The following is a 16623-nucleotide window of genomic DNA, read 5'->3' on the forward strand; positions in this document are numbered from 1 at the left end:
GTTATACAACAGAAAGGGGGGGTACCTAGTCAGTTATACAACAGAAAGGGAAAGGGGGATACCTAGTCAGTTATACAACAGAAAGGGAAAGGGGGATACCTAGTCAGTTATAAAACAGAAAGGGGGGGATACCTAGTCAGTTATACAACAGAAAGGTGGATGCCTAGTCAGTTATACAACAGAAAGGGAAAGGGGGATACCTAGTCAGTTATACAACAGAAAGGGAAAGGGGGGATGCCTAGGCAGTTATACAACAGAAAGGGGAATACCTAGTCAGTTATACAACAGAAAGGGGGGATACCTAGTCAGTTATACAACAGAAAGGGGGGATACCTAGTCAGTTATACAACAGAAAGGGAAAGGGGGGATACCTAGTCAGTTATACAACAGAAAGGGGGGATACCTAGTCAGTTATAGAACAGAAAGGGGGGATACCTAGTCAGTTATACAACAGAAAGGGGGGGATACCTAGTCAGTTATACAACAGAAAGGGAAAGGGGGATACCTAGTCAGTTATACAACAGAAAGGGGGGATACCTAGTCAGTTATACAACAGAAAGGTAAAGGGGGATACCTAGTCAGTTATACAACAGAAAGGGGGGGGTACCTAGTCAGTTATACAACAGAAAGGGGGGGATACCTAGTCAGTTATACAACAGAAAGGGAAAGGGGGGATACCTAGTCAGTTATACAACAGAAAGGGAAAGGGGGGATACCTAGTCAGTTATACAACAGAAAGGGAAAGGGTGGATACCTAGTCAGTTATACAAAAGAAAGGGGGGGATACCTAGTCAGTTATAAAACAGAAAGGGGGGATACCTAGTCAGTTATACAACAGAAAGGGGGGATACCTAGTCAGTTGTACAACAGAAAGGGAAAGGGGATACCTAGTCAGTTATACAACAGAAAGGGAAAGGGGATACCTAGTCAGTTATACAACAGAAAGGGGGGGATACCTAGTCAGTTATACAACAGAAAGGGGGGATACCTAGTCAGTTATACAACAGAAAGGGAAAGGGGGGATGTCTAGTCAGTTATACAACAGAAAGGGAAAGGGGGGATGTCTAGTCAGTTATACAACAGAAAGTGAAAGGGGGATACCTAGTCAGTTATACAACAGAAAGGGGGGATACCTAGTCAGTTGTACAACAGAAAGGGAAAGGGGGGATACCTAGTCAGTTATACAACAGAAAGGGGGATACCTAGTCAGTTGTACAACAGAAAGGGAAAGGGGGGATACCTAGTCAGTTATACAACAGAAAGGGGGATACCTAGTCAATTATACAACAGAAAGGGAAAGGGGGGGATACCTAGTCAGTTATACAACAGAAAGGGAATGGGGGTTACCTAGTCACTTATACAACAGAAAGGGGATACCTAGTCAATTATACATAAGAAAGGGACAGGGGGGATACCTAGTCAGTTATACAACAGAAAGGGGGGATACCTAGTCAGTTGTACAACAGAAAGGGGGATACCTAGTCAGTTATACAACAGAAAGGGGGGTTACCTAGTCAGTTATACAACAGAAAGGGGGATACCTAGTCAATTATACAACAGAAAGGGGGGGTACCTAGTCAGTTATACAACAGAAAGGGAGAGGGGGATACCTAGTCAGTTATACAACAGAAAGGGGGGATACCTAGTCAGTTATACAACAGAAAGGGGGGGATACCTAGTCAGTTATACAACAGAAAGGGGGGATACCTAGTCAGTTATACAACAGAAAGGGAAAAGGGGGATACCTAGTCAGTTATACAACAGAAAGGGAAAAGGGGGGATACCTAGTCAGTTATACAACAAAGGGAAAGGGGGGACGCCTAGTCAGTTATACAACAGAAAGGTGAATACCTAGTCAGTTATACAACAGAAAGGGGGATACCTAGTCAGTTATACAACAGAAAGGGGGATACCTAGTCAGTTATACAACAGAAAGGGGGGGATACCTAGTCAATTATACAACAGAAAGGGGGGATACCTAGTCAGTTATACAACAGAAAGGGGGGATACCTAGTCAGTTATACAACAGAAAGGGAAAGGGGGGATGTCTAGTCAGTTATACAACAGAAAGGGAAAGGGGGGATGTCTAGTCAGTTATACAACAGAAAGGGAAAGGGGGGATGTCTAGTCAGTTATACAACAGAAATTGAAAGGGGGGATACCTAGTCAGTTGTACAACAGAAAGGGAACGGGGGTTACCTAGTCACTTATACAACAGAAAGGGGATACCTAGTCAATTATACATAAGAAAGGGACAGGGGGGATACCTAGTCAGTTATACAACAGAAAGGGGGATACCTAGTCAGTTGTACAACAGAAAGGGGGATACCTAGTCAGTTATACAACAGAAAGGGGGTTACCTAGTCAGTTATACAACAGAAAGGGGGATACCTAGTCAATTATACAACAGAAAGGGGGGGGTACCTAGTCAGTTATACAACAGAAAGGGAAAGGGGGATACCTAGTCAGTTATACAACAGAAAGGGGGATACCTAGTCAGTTATACAACAAAGGGAAAGGGGGATACCTAGTCAGTTATACAACAGAAAGGGGGGGATACCTAGTCAGTTATACAACAGAAAGGGGGGATACCTAGTCAGTTATACAACAAAGGGGGGATACCTAGTCAGTTATACAACAGAAAGGGGGGGATACCTAGTCAATTATACAACAGAAAGGGAAAGGGGGGATGCCTAGTCAGTTATACAACAAAGGGAAAGGGGGGATGCCTAGTCAGTTATACAACAGAAAGGTGAATACCTAGTCAGTTATACAACAGAAAGGGGGGATACCTAGTCAGTTATACAACAGAAAGGGAAAGGGGGGATGTCTAGTCAGTTATACAACAGAAAGGGAAAGGGGGGATGTCTAGTCAGTTATACAACAGAAAGTGAAAGGGGGGATACCTAGTCAGTTATACAACAGAAAGGGGGGGATACCTAGTCAGTTATACAACAAAGGGGGGGATACCTAGTCAGTTATACAACAGAAAGGGGGGGATACCTAGTCAATTATACAACAGAAAGGGAAAGGGGGATGCCTAGTCAGTTATACAACAAAGGGAAAGGGGGGATGCCTAGTCAGTTATACAACAGAAAGGTGAATACCTAGTCAGTTATACAACAGAAAGGGGGGATACCTAGTCAGTTATACAACAGAAAGGGAAAGGGGGGATGTCTAGTCAGTTATACAACAGAAAGGGAAAGGGGGGATGTCTAGTCAGTTATACAACAGAAAGTGAAAGGGGGGGATACCTAGTCAGTTATACAACAGAAAGGGGGGATACCTAGTCAGTTATACAACAGAAAGGGGGGGATACCTAGTCAGTTATACAACAGAAAGGGGGGGATACCTAGTCAGTTATACAACAGAAAGGTAAAGGGGGGATACCTAGTCAGTTATACAACAGAAAGGGGGGATACCTAGTCAGTTATACAACAGAAAGGGGGATACCTAGTCAATTATACAACAGAAAGGGAAAGGGGGGATACCTAGTCAGTTATACAGCAAAGGGAAAGGGGGGATGCCTAGTCAGTTATACAACAGAAAGGGGAATACCTAGTCAGTTATACAACAGAAAGGGGGGGATACCTAGTCAGTTATACAACAGAAAGGGGGGGATACCTAGTCAGTTATACAACAGAAAGGGGGGGATACCTAGTCAGTTATACAACAGAAAGGGAAAGGGGGATACCTAGTCAGTTATACAACAGAAAGGGAAAGGGGGGATACCTAGTCAGTTATACAACAGAAAGGGGTATACCTAGTCAGTTGTACAACAGAAAGGGAAAGGGGGGATACCTAGTCAGTTATACAACAGAAAGGGGGATACCTAGTCAATTATACAACAGAAAGGGGGGGTACCTAGTCAATTATACAACAGAAAGGGGGGGTACCTAGTCAGTTATACAACAGAAAGGGAAAGGGGGATACCTAGTCAGTTATACAACAGAAAGGGGGGATACCTAGTCAGTTATACAACAGAAAGGGGGGATACCTAGTCAATTATACAACAGAAAGGGGGGGATACCTAGTCAGTTATACAACAGAAAGGGGGGGATACCTAGTCAGTTATACAACAGAAAGGGAAAGGGGGGGATGTCTAGTCAGTTATACAACAGAAAGGGAAAGGGGGGATGTCTAGTCAGTTATACAACAGAAAGGGAAAGGGGGGATTTCTAGTCAGTTATACAACAGAAAGTGAAACGGGGGATACCTAGTCAGTTGTACAACAGAAAGGGAAAGGGGGGATACCTAGTCAGTTATACAACAGAAAGGGGTATAGCTAGTCAGTTGTACAACAGAAAGGGAACGGGGGTTACCTAGTCACTTATACAACAGAAAGGGGATACCTAGTCAATTATACATAAGAAAGGGACAGGGGGGATACCTAGTCGGTTATACAACAGAAAGGGGGGGTACCTAGTCAGTTATACAACAGAAAGGGAAAGGGTGATACCTAGTCAGTTATACAACAGAAAGGGGGATACCTAGTCAGTTATACAACAAAGGGAAAGGGGGATACCTAGTCAGTTATACAACAGAAAGGGGGGATACCTAGTCAGTTATACAACAGAAAGGGGGGATACCTAGTCAGTTATACAACAGAAAGGGGGGATACCTAGTCAGTTATACAACAGAAAGGGGGGATACCTAGTCAATTATACAACAGAAAGGGAAAGGGGGGATGCCTAGTCAGTTATACAACAAAGGGAAAGGGGGGATGCCTAGTCAGTTATACAACAGAAAGGTGAATACCTAGTCAGTTATACAACAGAAAGGGGGGATACCTAGTCAGTTATACAACAGAAAGGGGGGATACCTAGTCAGTTATACAACAGAAAGGGAAAGGGGGGATGTCTAGTCAGTTATACAACAGAAAGGGAAAGGGGGGATGTCTAGTCAGTTATACAACAGAAAGTGAAAGGGGGGATACCTAGTCAGTTATACAACAGAAAGCGGGGATACCTAGTCAGTTATACAACAGAATGGGGGGATACCTAGTCAGTTATACAACAGAAAGGGGGGATACCTAGTCAGTTATACAACAGAAAGGTAAAGGGGGATACCTAGTCAGTTATACAACAGAAAGGGGGGATACCTAGTCAGTTATACAACAGAAAGGGGGATACCTAGTCAATTATACAACAGAAAGGGAAAGGGGGGATACCTAGTCAGTTATACAGCAAAGGGAAAGGGGGGATGCCTAGTCAGTTATACAACAGAAAGGGGAATACCTAGTCAGTTATACAACAGAAAGGGGGGGATACCTAGTCAGTTATACAACAGAAAGGGGGGGATACCTAGTCAGTTATACAACAGAAAGGGGGGGATACCTAGTCAGTTATACAACAGAAAGGGAAAGGGGGATACCTAGTCAGTTATACAACAGAAAGGGAAAGGGGGGATACCTAGTCAGTTATACAACAGAAAGGGGTATACCTAGTCAGTTGTACAACAGAAAGGGAAAGGGGGGGATACCTAGTCAGTTATACAACAGAAAGGGGGATACCTAGTCAATTATACAACAGAAAGGGGGGGGTACCTAGTCAATTATACAACAGAAAGGGGGGGTACCTAGTCAGTTATACAACAGAAAGGGAAAGGGGGATACCTAGTCAGTTATACAACAGAAAGGGGGGGATACCTAGTCAGTTATACAACAGAAAGGGGGGGATACCTAGTCAGTTATACAACAGAAAGGGGGGATACCTAGTCAGTTATACAACAGAAAGGGGGGGTACCTAGTCAGTTATACAACAGAAAGGGGGGATACCTAGTCAATTATACAACAAAGGGAAAGGGGGGATGCCTAGTCAGTTATACAACAGAAAGGTGAATACCTAGTCAGTTATACAACAGAAAGGGGGGGATACCTAGTCAGTTATACAACAGAAAGGGGGGGATACCTAGTCAGTTATACAACAGAAAGGGAAAGGGGGGATGTCTAGTCAGTTATACAACAGAAAGGGAAAGGGGGGATACCTAGTCAGTTATACAACAGAAAGGGGGGGATACCTAGTCAGTTATACAACAGAAAGGGGGGGATACCTAGTCAGTTATACAACAGAAAGGGGGGGATACCTAGTCAGTTATACAACAGAAAGGGGGGGTACCTAGTCAGTTATACAACAGAAAGGGGGGATACCTAGTCAATTATACAACAAAGGGAAAGGGGGGGATGCCTAGTCAGTTATACAACAGAAAGGTGAATACCTAGTCAGTTATACAACAGAAAGGGGGGATACCTAGTCAGTTATACAACAGAAAGGGGGGATACCTAGTCAGTTATACAACAGAAAGGGAAAGGGGGGATGTCTAGTCAGTTATACAACAGAAAGGGAAAGGGGGGATACCTAGTCAGTTATACAACAGAAAGGGGGGGATACCTAGTCAGTTATACAACAGAAAGGGGGGATACCTAGTCAGTTATACAACAGAAAGGGGGGGATACCTAGTCAGTTATACAACAGAAAGGGAAAGGGGGATACCTAGTCAGTTATACAACAGAAAGGGGGGATACCTAGTCAGTTATACAACAGAAAGGTAAAGGGGGATACCTAGTCAGTTATACAACAGAAAGGGGGGGATACCTAGTCAATTATACAACAGAAAGGGAAAGGGGGGATACCTAGTCAGTTATACAGCAAAGGGAAAGGGGGGATGCCTAGTCAGTTATACAACAGAAAGGGGAATACCTAGTCAGTTATACAACAGAAAGGGGGGGGATACCTAGTCAGTTATACAACAGAAAGGGGGGATACCTAGTCATTTATACAACAGAAAGGGGGGATACCTAGTCAGTTATACAACAGAAAGGGAAAGGGGGATACCTAGTCAGTTATACAACAGAAAGGGAAAGGGGGATACCTAGTCAGTTATACAACAGAAAGGGGGGATACCTAGTCAGTTATACAACAGAAAGGGGGGGATACCTAGTCAGTTATACAACAGAAAGGGGGGATACCTAGTCAGTTATACAACAGAAAGGGGGGTACCTAGTCAGTTATACAACAGAAAGGGGGGATACCTAGTCAATTATACAACAAAGGGAAAGGGGGGATGCCTAGTCAGTTATACAACAGAAAGGTGAATACCTAGTCAGTTATACAACAGAAAGGGGGGATACCTAGTCAGTTATACAACAGAAAGGGGGGATACCTAGTCAGTTATACAACAGAAAGGGAAAGGGGGGGATGTCTAGTCAGTTATACAACAGAAAGGGAAAGGGGGGATACCTAGTCAGTTATACAACAGAAAGGGGGGGATACCTAGTCAGTTATACAACAGAAAGGGGGGATACCTAGTCAGTTATACAACAGAAAGGGGGGATACCTAGTCAGTTATACAACAGAAAGGGAAAGGGGGGATACCTAGTCAGTTATACAACAGAAAGGGGGGATACCTAGTCAGTTATACAACAGAAAGGTAAAGGGGGATACCTAGTCAGTTATACAACAGAAAGGGGGGATACCTAGTCAATTATACAACAGAAAGGGAAAGGGGGGATACCTAGTCAGTTATACAGCAAAGGGAAAGGGGGGATGCCTAGTCAGTTATACAACAGAAAGGGGAATACCTAGTCAGTTATACAACAGAAAGGGGGGGATACCTAGTCAGTTATACAACAGAAAGGGGGGGATACCTAGTCATTTATACAACAGAAAGGGGGGATACCTAGTCAGTTATACAACAGAAAGGGAAAGGGGGATACCTAGTCAGTTATACAACAGAAAGGGAAAGGGGGGATACCTAGTCAGTTATACAACAAAGGGAAAGGGGGGATGCCTAGTCAGTTATACAACAAAAAGGGGAATACCTAGTCAGTTATACAACAGAAAGTGGGGATACCTAGTCAGTTATACAACAGAAAGGGGGATACCTAGTCAATTATACAACAGAAAGGGAAAGGGGGGATACCTAGTCAGTCATACAACAAAGGGAAAGGGGGGATGCCTAGTCAGTTATACAACAGAAAGGGGAATACCTAGTCAGTTATACAACAGAATGGGGGATACCTATTCAGTTATACAACAGAAAGCGGGGATACCTAGTCAGTTATACAACAGAAAGGGAAAGGGGGATTCTGTTGATGATTAGTTATTTGAGAAGGAGACAAGTCAAGACGCTGGACCGGGTGATTCAGTTTATAGTAAGGCAGTTTATTATGAGACAAAGATATTTGGCAAAGCGTGCACGGACTCCTTCGTTTAGCTCATAGGGAACTAGCAGAAGAGAGCCCCGAAACATAATGTACATCCAATTTATACAATGAAATAACAGTGTGTTGACGTTGAGTCTAGTAGGTCCGCTCTCCTGACTGGTCGATGAGTGGAGGGACGGTCCACTCTCCAGGTGGTGTCGACTTCCCATTGGCCCTTGGCAGTGTCCTTTGTCCTCGGAGTCCAACACACCTAAGTGTGTGTGTGTGTGTGTGTGTGTATTTCTGGTAATTCGTGTCTGGGTGCTTGCGATATTCATGGAATGTTGTTCTTTACACCAGTGGTCAGTTCGTGTGGCTAGGGCTTAAGTCAGCCATCTGTCTCTGGGTGTGGTCGTGATTGGTATCAGTTGGTCGCTCAATATGTCTCTGGAATTTTGTTGTGTGCTGTTGTGAAACATGTTGTGCAAATGCCCTCCTTATATATCATTAGGTAAAACGTTAGATTATCTTTATTACAATACCTAGTCAGTTATACAACAGAAAGGGGGGATACCTAGTCAGTTATACAACAGAAAGGGAAAGGGGGGATGTCTAGTCAGTTATACAACAGAAAGGGAAAGGGGGGATGTCTAGTCAGTTATACAACAGAAAGGGAAAGGGGGGATACCTAGTCAGTTATACAACAGAAAGGGGGGATACCTAGTCAGTTGTACAACAGAAAGGGAAAGGGGGGATACCTAGTCTGGTGGAGACTCTCCTTGTTGTGATGACTTCTGGGGTGGTAATGAGGTTGTGGTGTAGACTCTCCTTGTTGTGATGACTGTACTGGGGTTGTAATGGGGTAGTGGTGGAGACTCCTTGTTGTGATGACTGTACTGGGGTGGTAATGAGGTAGTGGTGGAGACTCTCCTTGTGATGACTGTACTGGGGTGGTATTGAGGTAGTGGTGGAGACTCTCCTTGTTGTGATGACTGTAGTGGGGTTGTAATGAGGTAGTGGTGGAGACTCTCCTTGTTGTGATGACTGTACTGGGGTTGTAATGAGGTAGTGGTGGAGACTCTCCTTGTTGTGATGACTGTAGTGGGGGTTGTAATGAGGTATTGGTGGAGACTCTCCTTGTTGTGATGACTGTTCTGGGGTGGTAATGAGGTAGTGGTGTAGACTCTCCTTGTTGTGCTGACTCTACTGGGGTTGTAATGAGGTAGTGGTGGAGACTCTCCTTGTTGTGATGACTGTAGTGGTGGAGACTCTCCTTGTTGTGTTGACTGTAGTGGGGTTGTAATGAGGTAGTGGTGGAGACTACTTGTTGTGATGACTATACTGGGGTTGTAATTTTGTGGAGGCAAAACATAACACTTTTTCAGTCAGTCAGGGATTTCCTCAACAGGCACTCACTACACTCACTGTCTCGGTCTCTCTGTGTGTGTGTGTGTGTGTGTGTGTGTCTCTGTGTGTGTGTGTGTGTGTGTGTGTGTGTGTGTGTGTGTGTGTGCGTGTGTGTGTGTGTGCAGGCTGAGCAGTACTCGGGAGGCGTTGGCAGCATCAGAGAGAGAGATGGAACAACAGAGGAAGCAGCACTCTGTGACCGTAGACAAACTACTTCTGCAGACACACAACCTAGAGACCGCCCTGAAGACTGACCGCCTGGTTATCACTGAAGAGAGGTACACACACACACACACACACACACACACACACACACACACACACACACACACACACACACACACACACAACCTAGAGACCGCCCTGAAGACTGACCGCCTGGTTATCACTGAAGAGAGGTACACACACACAGACACACACACACACACACACACAACCTAGAGACCGCCCTGAAGACTGACCGGCTGGTTATTACTGAAGAGAGGTACACACACACACACACACACACACAAACACCCAGCCTAGAGACTGACCACCTGGTTGTAATCCATATTGTGATAATACCTCTCTGTGTTCCAGGAGGAAGCTAGCCCAGCTGCAGCACGCCTACACCTGTCTCTTTAAGGACTACGACTGCAAACTAAAGACTGAGGGTGTGTGTGTGTGTGTGTGTGTGTGTGTGTGTGTGTGTGTGTGTGTGTGTATACCTGCCTACACCTGTCTCTTTAAGGACTACGACTGCAAACTAAAGACTGAGGTGGTGTGTGTGTGTGTGTGTGTGTGTGTGTGTGTGTGTGTGTGTGTGTGTGTGTGTGTGTGTGTGTGTGTGTGTGTATACCTGCCTACACCTGTCTCTTTAAGGACTATGACTGCAAACTAAAGACTGAGGTGTGTGTGTGTGTGTGTGTGTGTGTGTGTGTGTGTGTGTGTGTGTGTGTGTGTGTGTGTGTGTGTGTGTGTGTGTGTGTGTGTGTGTGTGTGTGTGTGGGGGTATATATACCTGCCTACACCTGTCTCTTTAAGGACTACAACTCCAAACTCAAGACTGAGGTGTGTGGCAGAAGGTGTGTGTGTGGCAGAAGGTGTGTGTGTGGCAGAAGGTGTGTGTGTGTGTGTATACCTGCCTACACCTGTCTGTTTAAGGACTATGACTCCAAACTAAAGACTGAGGTGTGTGTGTGTGTGTGTGTGTGTGTAGGGAGGAGACATGGTTGTTCGTCTGGAGGAAGCAGAGAGAGCGTTGGCTCTGAAACAGGACCTGATTGACAAGCTGAAGGAAGAGGTGGAGCAACACAGAGGATCTCTAGAAACCGTCCCTGTTCTCACCGCCCAGGTACACCCTCACACCTGTTCTCACCCCAGGTACTCTGTTTCAGCTGTCAGTCTAGCTGTATGGAGAAGGTGCTTTTATCCAAAGTCAACCTCCGTTCTCTACCCACTACCCTGGCATTACAGCCTCCGTTCTCTGTATTCTGTGACCTTCTTAATTTTGTAAATTGAAATAAAGTATTTAAAGTCCTGTCTGTCTGTCTTTTTTCTGTCTTTTTTCTTTCTTTTTTCTTTCTTAGGCTGAGATCTACAAGGCGGACTTCCTAGCGGAGCGGGAGGCCAGAGAGAAGTTGAACCAGAGGAAGGAGGAGCTTCAGGACCAGCTGAACAGAGCGCTGGCAGAGATGGAGCGTCTGAAACAGGAGGAGGCGTCACGGTAACACACACCACACACAGCGCTGGCTGAGATGGAGCGTCTGAAACAGGAGGAGGCGTCACGGTAACACACACACACACACACTGGAATTTTTTATTTTTTTATTTCACCTTTATTTAACCAGGTAGGCCAGTTGAGAACAAGTTCTCATTTAAAACTGCGACCTGGCCAAGATGAAGCAAAGCAGTTCGACACATACAACAACACAGAGTTACACATGGAGTAAACAAACATACAGTCAATAATACAGTAGAAAAATAAGTCTATATACAATGTGAGCAAATGAGGTGAGATAAGGGAGGTAAAGGCAATAAATAGGCCATGGTGGTGAAGTAAATACAATATAGCAATTAAACACTGGAATGGTAGCTTTCACAGTAGATGAGTGTGCAAAGGAGCAAAATAAATAAATAAATACAGTATGGGGATGAGGTAGTTGGATGGGCTGTTTACAGATAGCTATGTACAGCTGCAGTGATCTGTGAGCTGCTCTGACAGCTGGTGCTTAAAGCTAGTGAGGTAGATATGAGTCTCCAGCTTCAGAGATTTTTGCAGTTCGTTCCAGTCATTGGCAGCAGAGAACTGGAAGGAGAGGCGGCCAAAGGAGGAATTGGCTTTGGGGGTGACAAGTGAGATATACTGTGAGTCGGGAAAAGTATTTGATCCCCTGCTGATTTTGTATGTTTGCCCACTGACAAAGAAATGATCAGTCTATAATTTTAATGGTAGGTTTATTTGAACAGTGAGAGACAGAATAACAACAAAAAATCCCGAAAAACGCATGTCAAAAATGTTATAAATTGATTTGCATTTTAATGAGGGAAATAAGTATTTGACCCCCTCTCAATCAGAAAGATTTCTTGCCTCCCAGGTGTCTTTTATACAGGTAACGAGCTGAGATAACGAGATTTGTCAGTGGGCAAACGTACAAAATCAGCAGGGGATCAAATACTTTTTTTCCTTCACTGTACTTGCTGGACCAGCGAGCAGAGATAAGGTGGGACTTTACCTAGCAGGGTCTTGTAGATGACCTGTAGCCAGTGGGTTTGGCGACGAGTATGAAGCGAGGGCCAGCCAACGAGAGCGTACAGGTCGCAGTGGTGGGTAGTGTATGGGGCTTTGGTGACAAAACGGATGGCACTGTGAGACTGCATCCAATTTGTTGAGTGTTGGAGGCTATTTTGTAAATGACATCGCCGAAGTCGAGGATCGGTAGGATGGTCAGTTTTACGACGGTATGTTTGAATGGGATGTGTGGATTCAAATGAAGTATTTAATGTGTGTGTGTTGTTTGTTTGTTTGTTTCAGGGCTCGGATGGAGAAGATGCAGCAGAGACACCTGGAGGTCTTCAGACCACCACGACCCCACATCACCCCACAACCAGGTACACATCACCCCCCACAACCAGGTACACATCACCCCCCACAACCAGGTACACATCACCCCCCACAACCAGGTACACATCACCCCCCACAACCAGGTACACATCACCCCCACAACCAGGTACACATCACCCCCCACAACCAGGTACACATCACCCCCCACAACCAGGTACACATCACCCCCACAACCAGGTACACATCACTCCCACAACCAGGTACACATCACTCCCACAACCAGGTACACATCACTCCCACAACCAGGTACACATCACCCCCACAACCAGGTACACATCACCCCCACAACCAGGTACACATATCACCCCCACAACCAGGTACACATATCACCCCCACAACCAGGTACACATATCACCCCCACAACCAGGTACACATATCACCCCCACAACCAGGTACACATATCACCCCCACAACCAGGTACACATATCACCCCCACAACCAGGTACACATATCACCCCCACAACCAGGTACACATATCACCCCCACAACCAGGTACACACATCAGCCCCACCACCAGGTACACACATCACCCCCACAACCAGGTACACACATCACCCCCACAACCAGGTACAGCATGTGAGCAGAGTTGAGCTGTTGGAAATCCCACTCATCTCTCATGGAGCCACGTCCAACCACTCCGCTCCTGTTCATTAAAATCACCATTTAACCAACACCTTTTTTCTGACTACCTGGACCTTCCAATTGGTTATGAAGTATTGAAACCAAACCATATGATTTGAATGAGAAGTATTACAATCAATATAAAATGGTGACTGTAAGAATAGCTCATCATTCCAAATAGACTACATGTCATATTAAACAGCATATTAACACTCTGAATAGGATACATGTCATATTAACACTCTGAATAGGATACATCATATTAAACAGCATATTAACACTCTGAATAGGATACATGTCATATTAAACAGCATATCAACACTCTGAATAGGATACATGTCATATTAACACTCTGAATAGGATACATGTCATATTAAACAGTATATTAACACTCTGAATAGGATACATGTCATATTAAACAGCATATTAACACTCTGAATAGGATACATGTCATATTATACAGCATATTAACACTCTGAATAGGATACATGTCATATTAACACTCTGAATAGGATACATGTCATATTAAACAGCATATTAACACTGAATAGGATACATGTCATATTAACACTCTGAATAGGATACATGTCATATTAACACTCTGAATAGGATACATGTCATATTAAACAGCATATTAACACTCTGAATAGACTACATGTCATATTAAACAGCATATTAACACTCTGAATAGGATACATGTCATAGTAAACAACAGCATATTAACACTCTGAATAGGATACATGTCATATTAAACAGCATATAAACACTCTGAATAGGATACATGGCATATTAAACAGCATATTAACACTCTGAATAGGATACATGTCATATTAACACTCTGAATAGACTACATGTCATATTAACACTCTGAAAAGGATACATGTCATATTAACACTCTGAATAGACTACATGTCATATTAACACTCGGAATAGGATACATGTCATATTAAACAGCATATTAACACTCTGAATAGGATACATGTCATATTAACACTCTGAATAGGATACATGGCATAGTAAACAGCATATTAACACTCTGAATAGGATACATGTCATATTAACACTCTGAATAGGATACATGTCATATTAAACAGCATATTAACACTCTGAATAGGATACATGTCATATTAAACAGCATATCAACACTCTGAATAGGCTACATGTCATATTAACACTCTGAATCGGATACATGTCATAGTAAACAGCATATTAACACTCTGAATAGTATACATGTCATATTAAACAGTATATTAACACTCTAAATAGGTCAGGAGACAGACAAGGAGTCTAAGAAGGAACTAAATGAATTATTTAGGCTATATTATTTCAGTTGTTTCAAGGCTGTAGTCTACAAAGAAATACATTGTGAAGCATTAGGGAGTGAGACACAATAGGCTGGTAGGGAGATAAAGCTCTCAGCATTTAAACAACATTTACTTGGATTAAAATCATTATAGTCTATACGTTGTGCATATAGGCTGTGACTTACATAGAATTAAATACAAATTAAACAAAAAGGCCTTATTAGGGTCTTTCATTACATTCTTTTTATAGATTTTTAGAAACAGGAGTTTGGCCACTCTGGGGCTTCAGACTCATGTGATGGTACCTGGAGAGACGGCCAGTGTCTTCAGACTCGTGATGGTACCTGGAGAGACGGCCAGTGTCTTCAAACTCATGTGATGGTACCTGGAGAGACGGCCACTCTGGGGCTTCAGGCTCATGTGATGGTACCTGGAGAGACGACCAGTCTGGGGCTTCAGGCTCATGTGATGGTACCTGGAGAGACCACCAGTCTGGGGCTTCAGGCTCATGTGATGGTACCTGGAGAGACGGCCACTCTGGGGCTTCAGGCTCATGTGATGGTACCTGGAGAGACGGTCATTGGTGTTTGTTCTTCACTGGTTGCCCTTTTCTTGTGGCAACAGGTCACAAATATTGCTGCTGTGATGGAACACTGTGGTATTTCCCCCAATCGATATGGGAGTTTTCGAAAACAACTCCAGTTTTGGAATTCTTGGTGGATCTGTGTAATCTGAGGGAAATATGTGTCTCTAATATGGTCCTACATTTGTCAGGAGGTTAGGAAGTGCAGCTCAGTTTCCATCTCATGTTGTGGGCAGTGTGCACAGCCTGCCAGGTCTGCCTACGGCGGCCTTTCTCAATAGCAAGGCTATGCTCACTGAGTCTGTACATAGTCAAAGCTTTCCTTAAGTTTGAGTCACAGTGGTCAGTTATTCTGCCAATGTGTACTCTCTGTTTAGTGCCAGATAGCTAGCTAGCTCTCGCTCATAGTAAATAATACAACTAAAGAAAAATGTATAAAACAACAATAAAATGGTAACAGTCAATATTAGAAATATAATAAACATAAAAGACTAAACATAAGTCAGTTATTGCTTACTATGCAGATGTTATTATCCAGTGTCCCTCGGGCTATGTTGCTCCTTCGCCCATGAGTACTTTTTTCCTTTGGCTTCAATAAGTTACTATTTGTAATTATTTTTTACATCTTAGTCATTTAGCAGACGCTCTTATCCAGAGCGACTTACAGTAGTGAATGCATACATTTAATTTAATTTCATGCATTTAAATTTTTTTTGTACTGGCCCCCTGTGGAAATCGAACCCACAACCCTGGCGTTGCAAACACCATGCTCTACCAACTGAGCCACAGGGAAGACTAATAAATAAATGTAATAATGTAATAATAAATGTAGTAATCTCTGTCTCTCTGTCTCATATCCCCAGGGAATACCTTTAACACTTCCTCGCGCAGCGTGGGATTGTCTGCAGAGGGAGTGGCCGGAGGCGGGGCTGAAGAGCTTCCTGACTACCGCTGTCCAAAGTGCCAGTACCAAGCCCCCGACATGGACACCCTGCAGATACATGTCATGGACTGTATCCAGTAACACACACACACACACACACACACACACACACACACACACACACACACACACACACACTGCAGATACATGTCATGGACTGTATCCAGTAAAACACACACACACACTGCAGATACATGTCATGGACTGTATCCAGTAACACACACACACACACACACACTGCAGATACATGTCATGGACTGTATCCAGTAAAAACACACACACACACACACACACACACACACACACACACACACACACACACACACTGCAGATACATGTCATGGACTGTATCCAGTAGCGCACGCACACACACACACACACACACACACACACACACACACACACTGCAGATACATGTCACACACCTATAAACACACACACTTAGACAGATATGGTGGGGGGGCTGAAACGAGAGTAGATCATCAGAATGATGACGTCATTGTCGTAGACCTCTCTCCT

The 16623-nt window shown here is 44.0% G+C and overlaps 1 protein-coding gene across 8 annotated transcripts in view; it reads left to right on the forward strand.

The window, feature by feature from the left end:
- LOC123726182 (NF-kappa-B essential modulator) overlaps window positions 1-16241 on the forward strand; it is a 123743-nt gene extending 107502 nt beyond the window's left edge. For 3 of the 8 annotated variants that reach the window (XM_045692822.1, XM_045692821.1, XM_045692823.1), the window contains 6 exons: window positions 9676-9828; window positions 10130-10203; window positions 10750-10883; window positions 11119-11255; window positions 12564-12640; window positions 16025-16241. In XM_045692822.1, the coding sequence (XP_045548778.1) occupies window positions 9676-9828; window positions 10130-10203; window positions 10750-10883; window positions 11119-11255; window positions 12564-12640; window positions 16025-16185 (736 nt within the window). In that variant the 3' untranslated portion in view covers window positions 16186-16241. Of the gene's footprint in view, window positions 1-9675; window positions 9829-10129; window positions 10204-10749; window positions 10884-11118; window positions 11319-12563; window positions 12641-14828 lie in introns of all 8 variants that reach the window. The other 5 variants (XR_006758477.1, XR_006758478.1, XR_006758479.1 and 2 more) reach the window with 5 other exon arrangements.
- The last annotated feature ends 382 nt before the right edge of the window (window positions 16242-16623 follow it).

This window comes from Salmo salar, chromosome ssa13, assembly GCF_905237065.1.
Source record: "Salmo salar chromosome ssa13, Ssal_v3.1, whole genome shotgun sequence".
In the NCBI taxonomy this organism is placed as follows: Eukaryota; Metazoa; Chordata; class Actinopteri; order Salmoniformes; family Salmonidae; genus Salmo; species Salmo salar.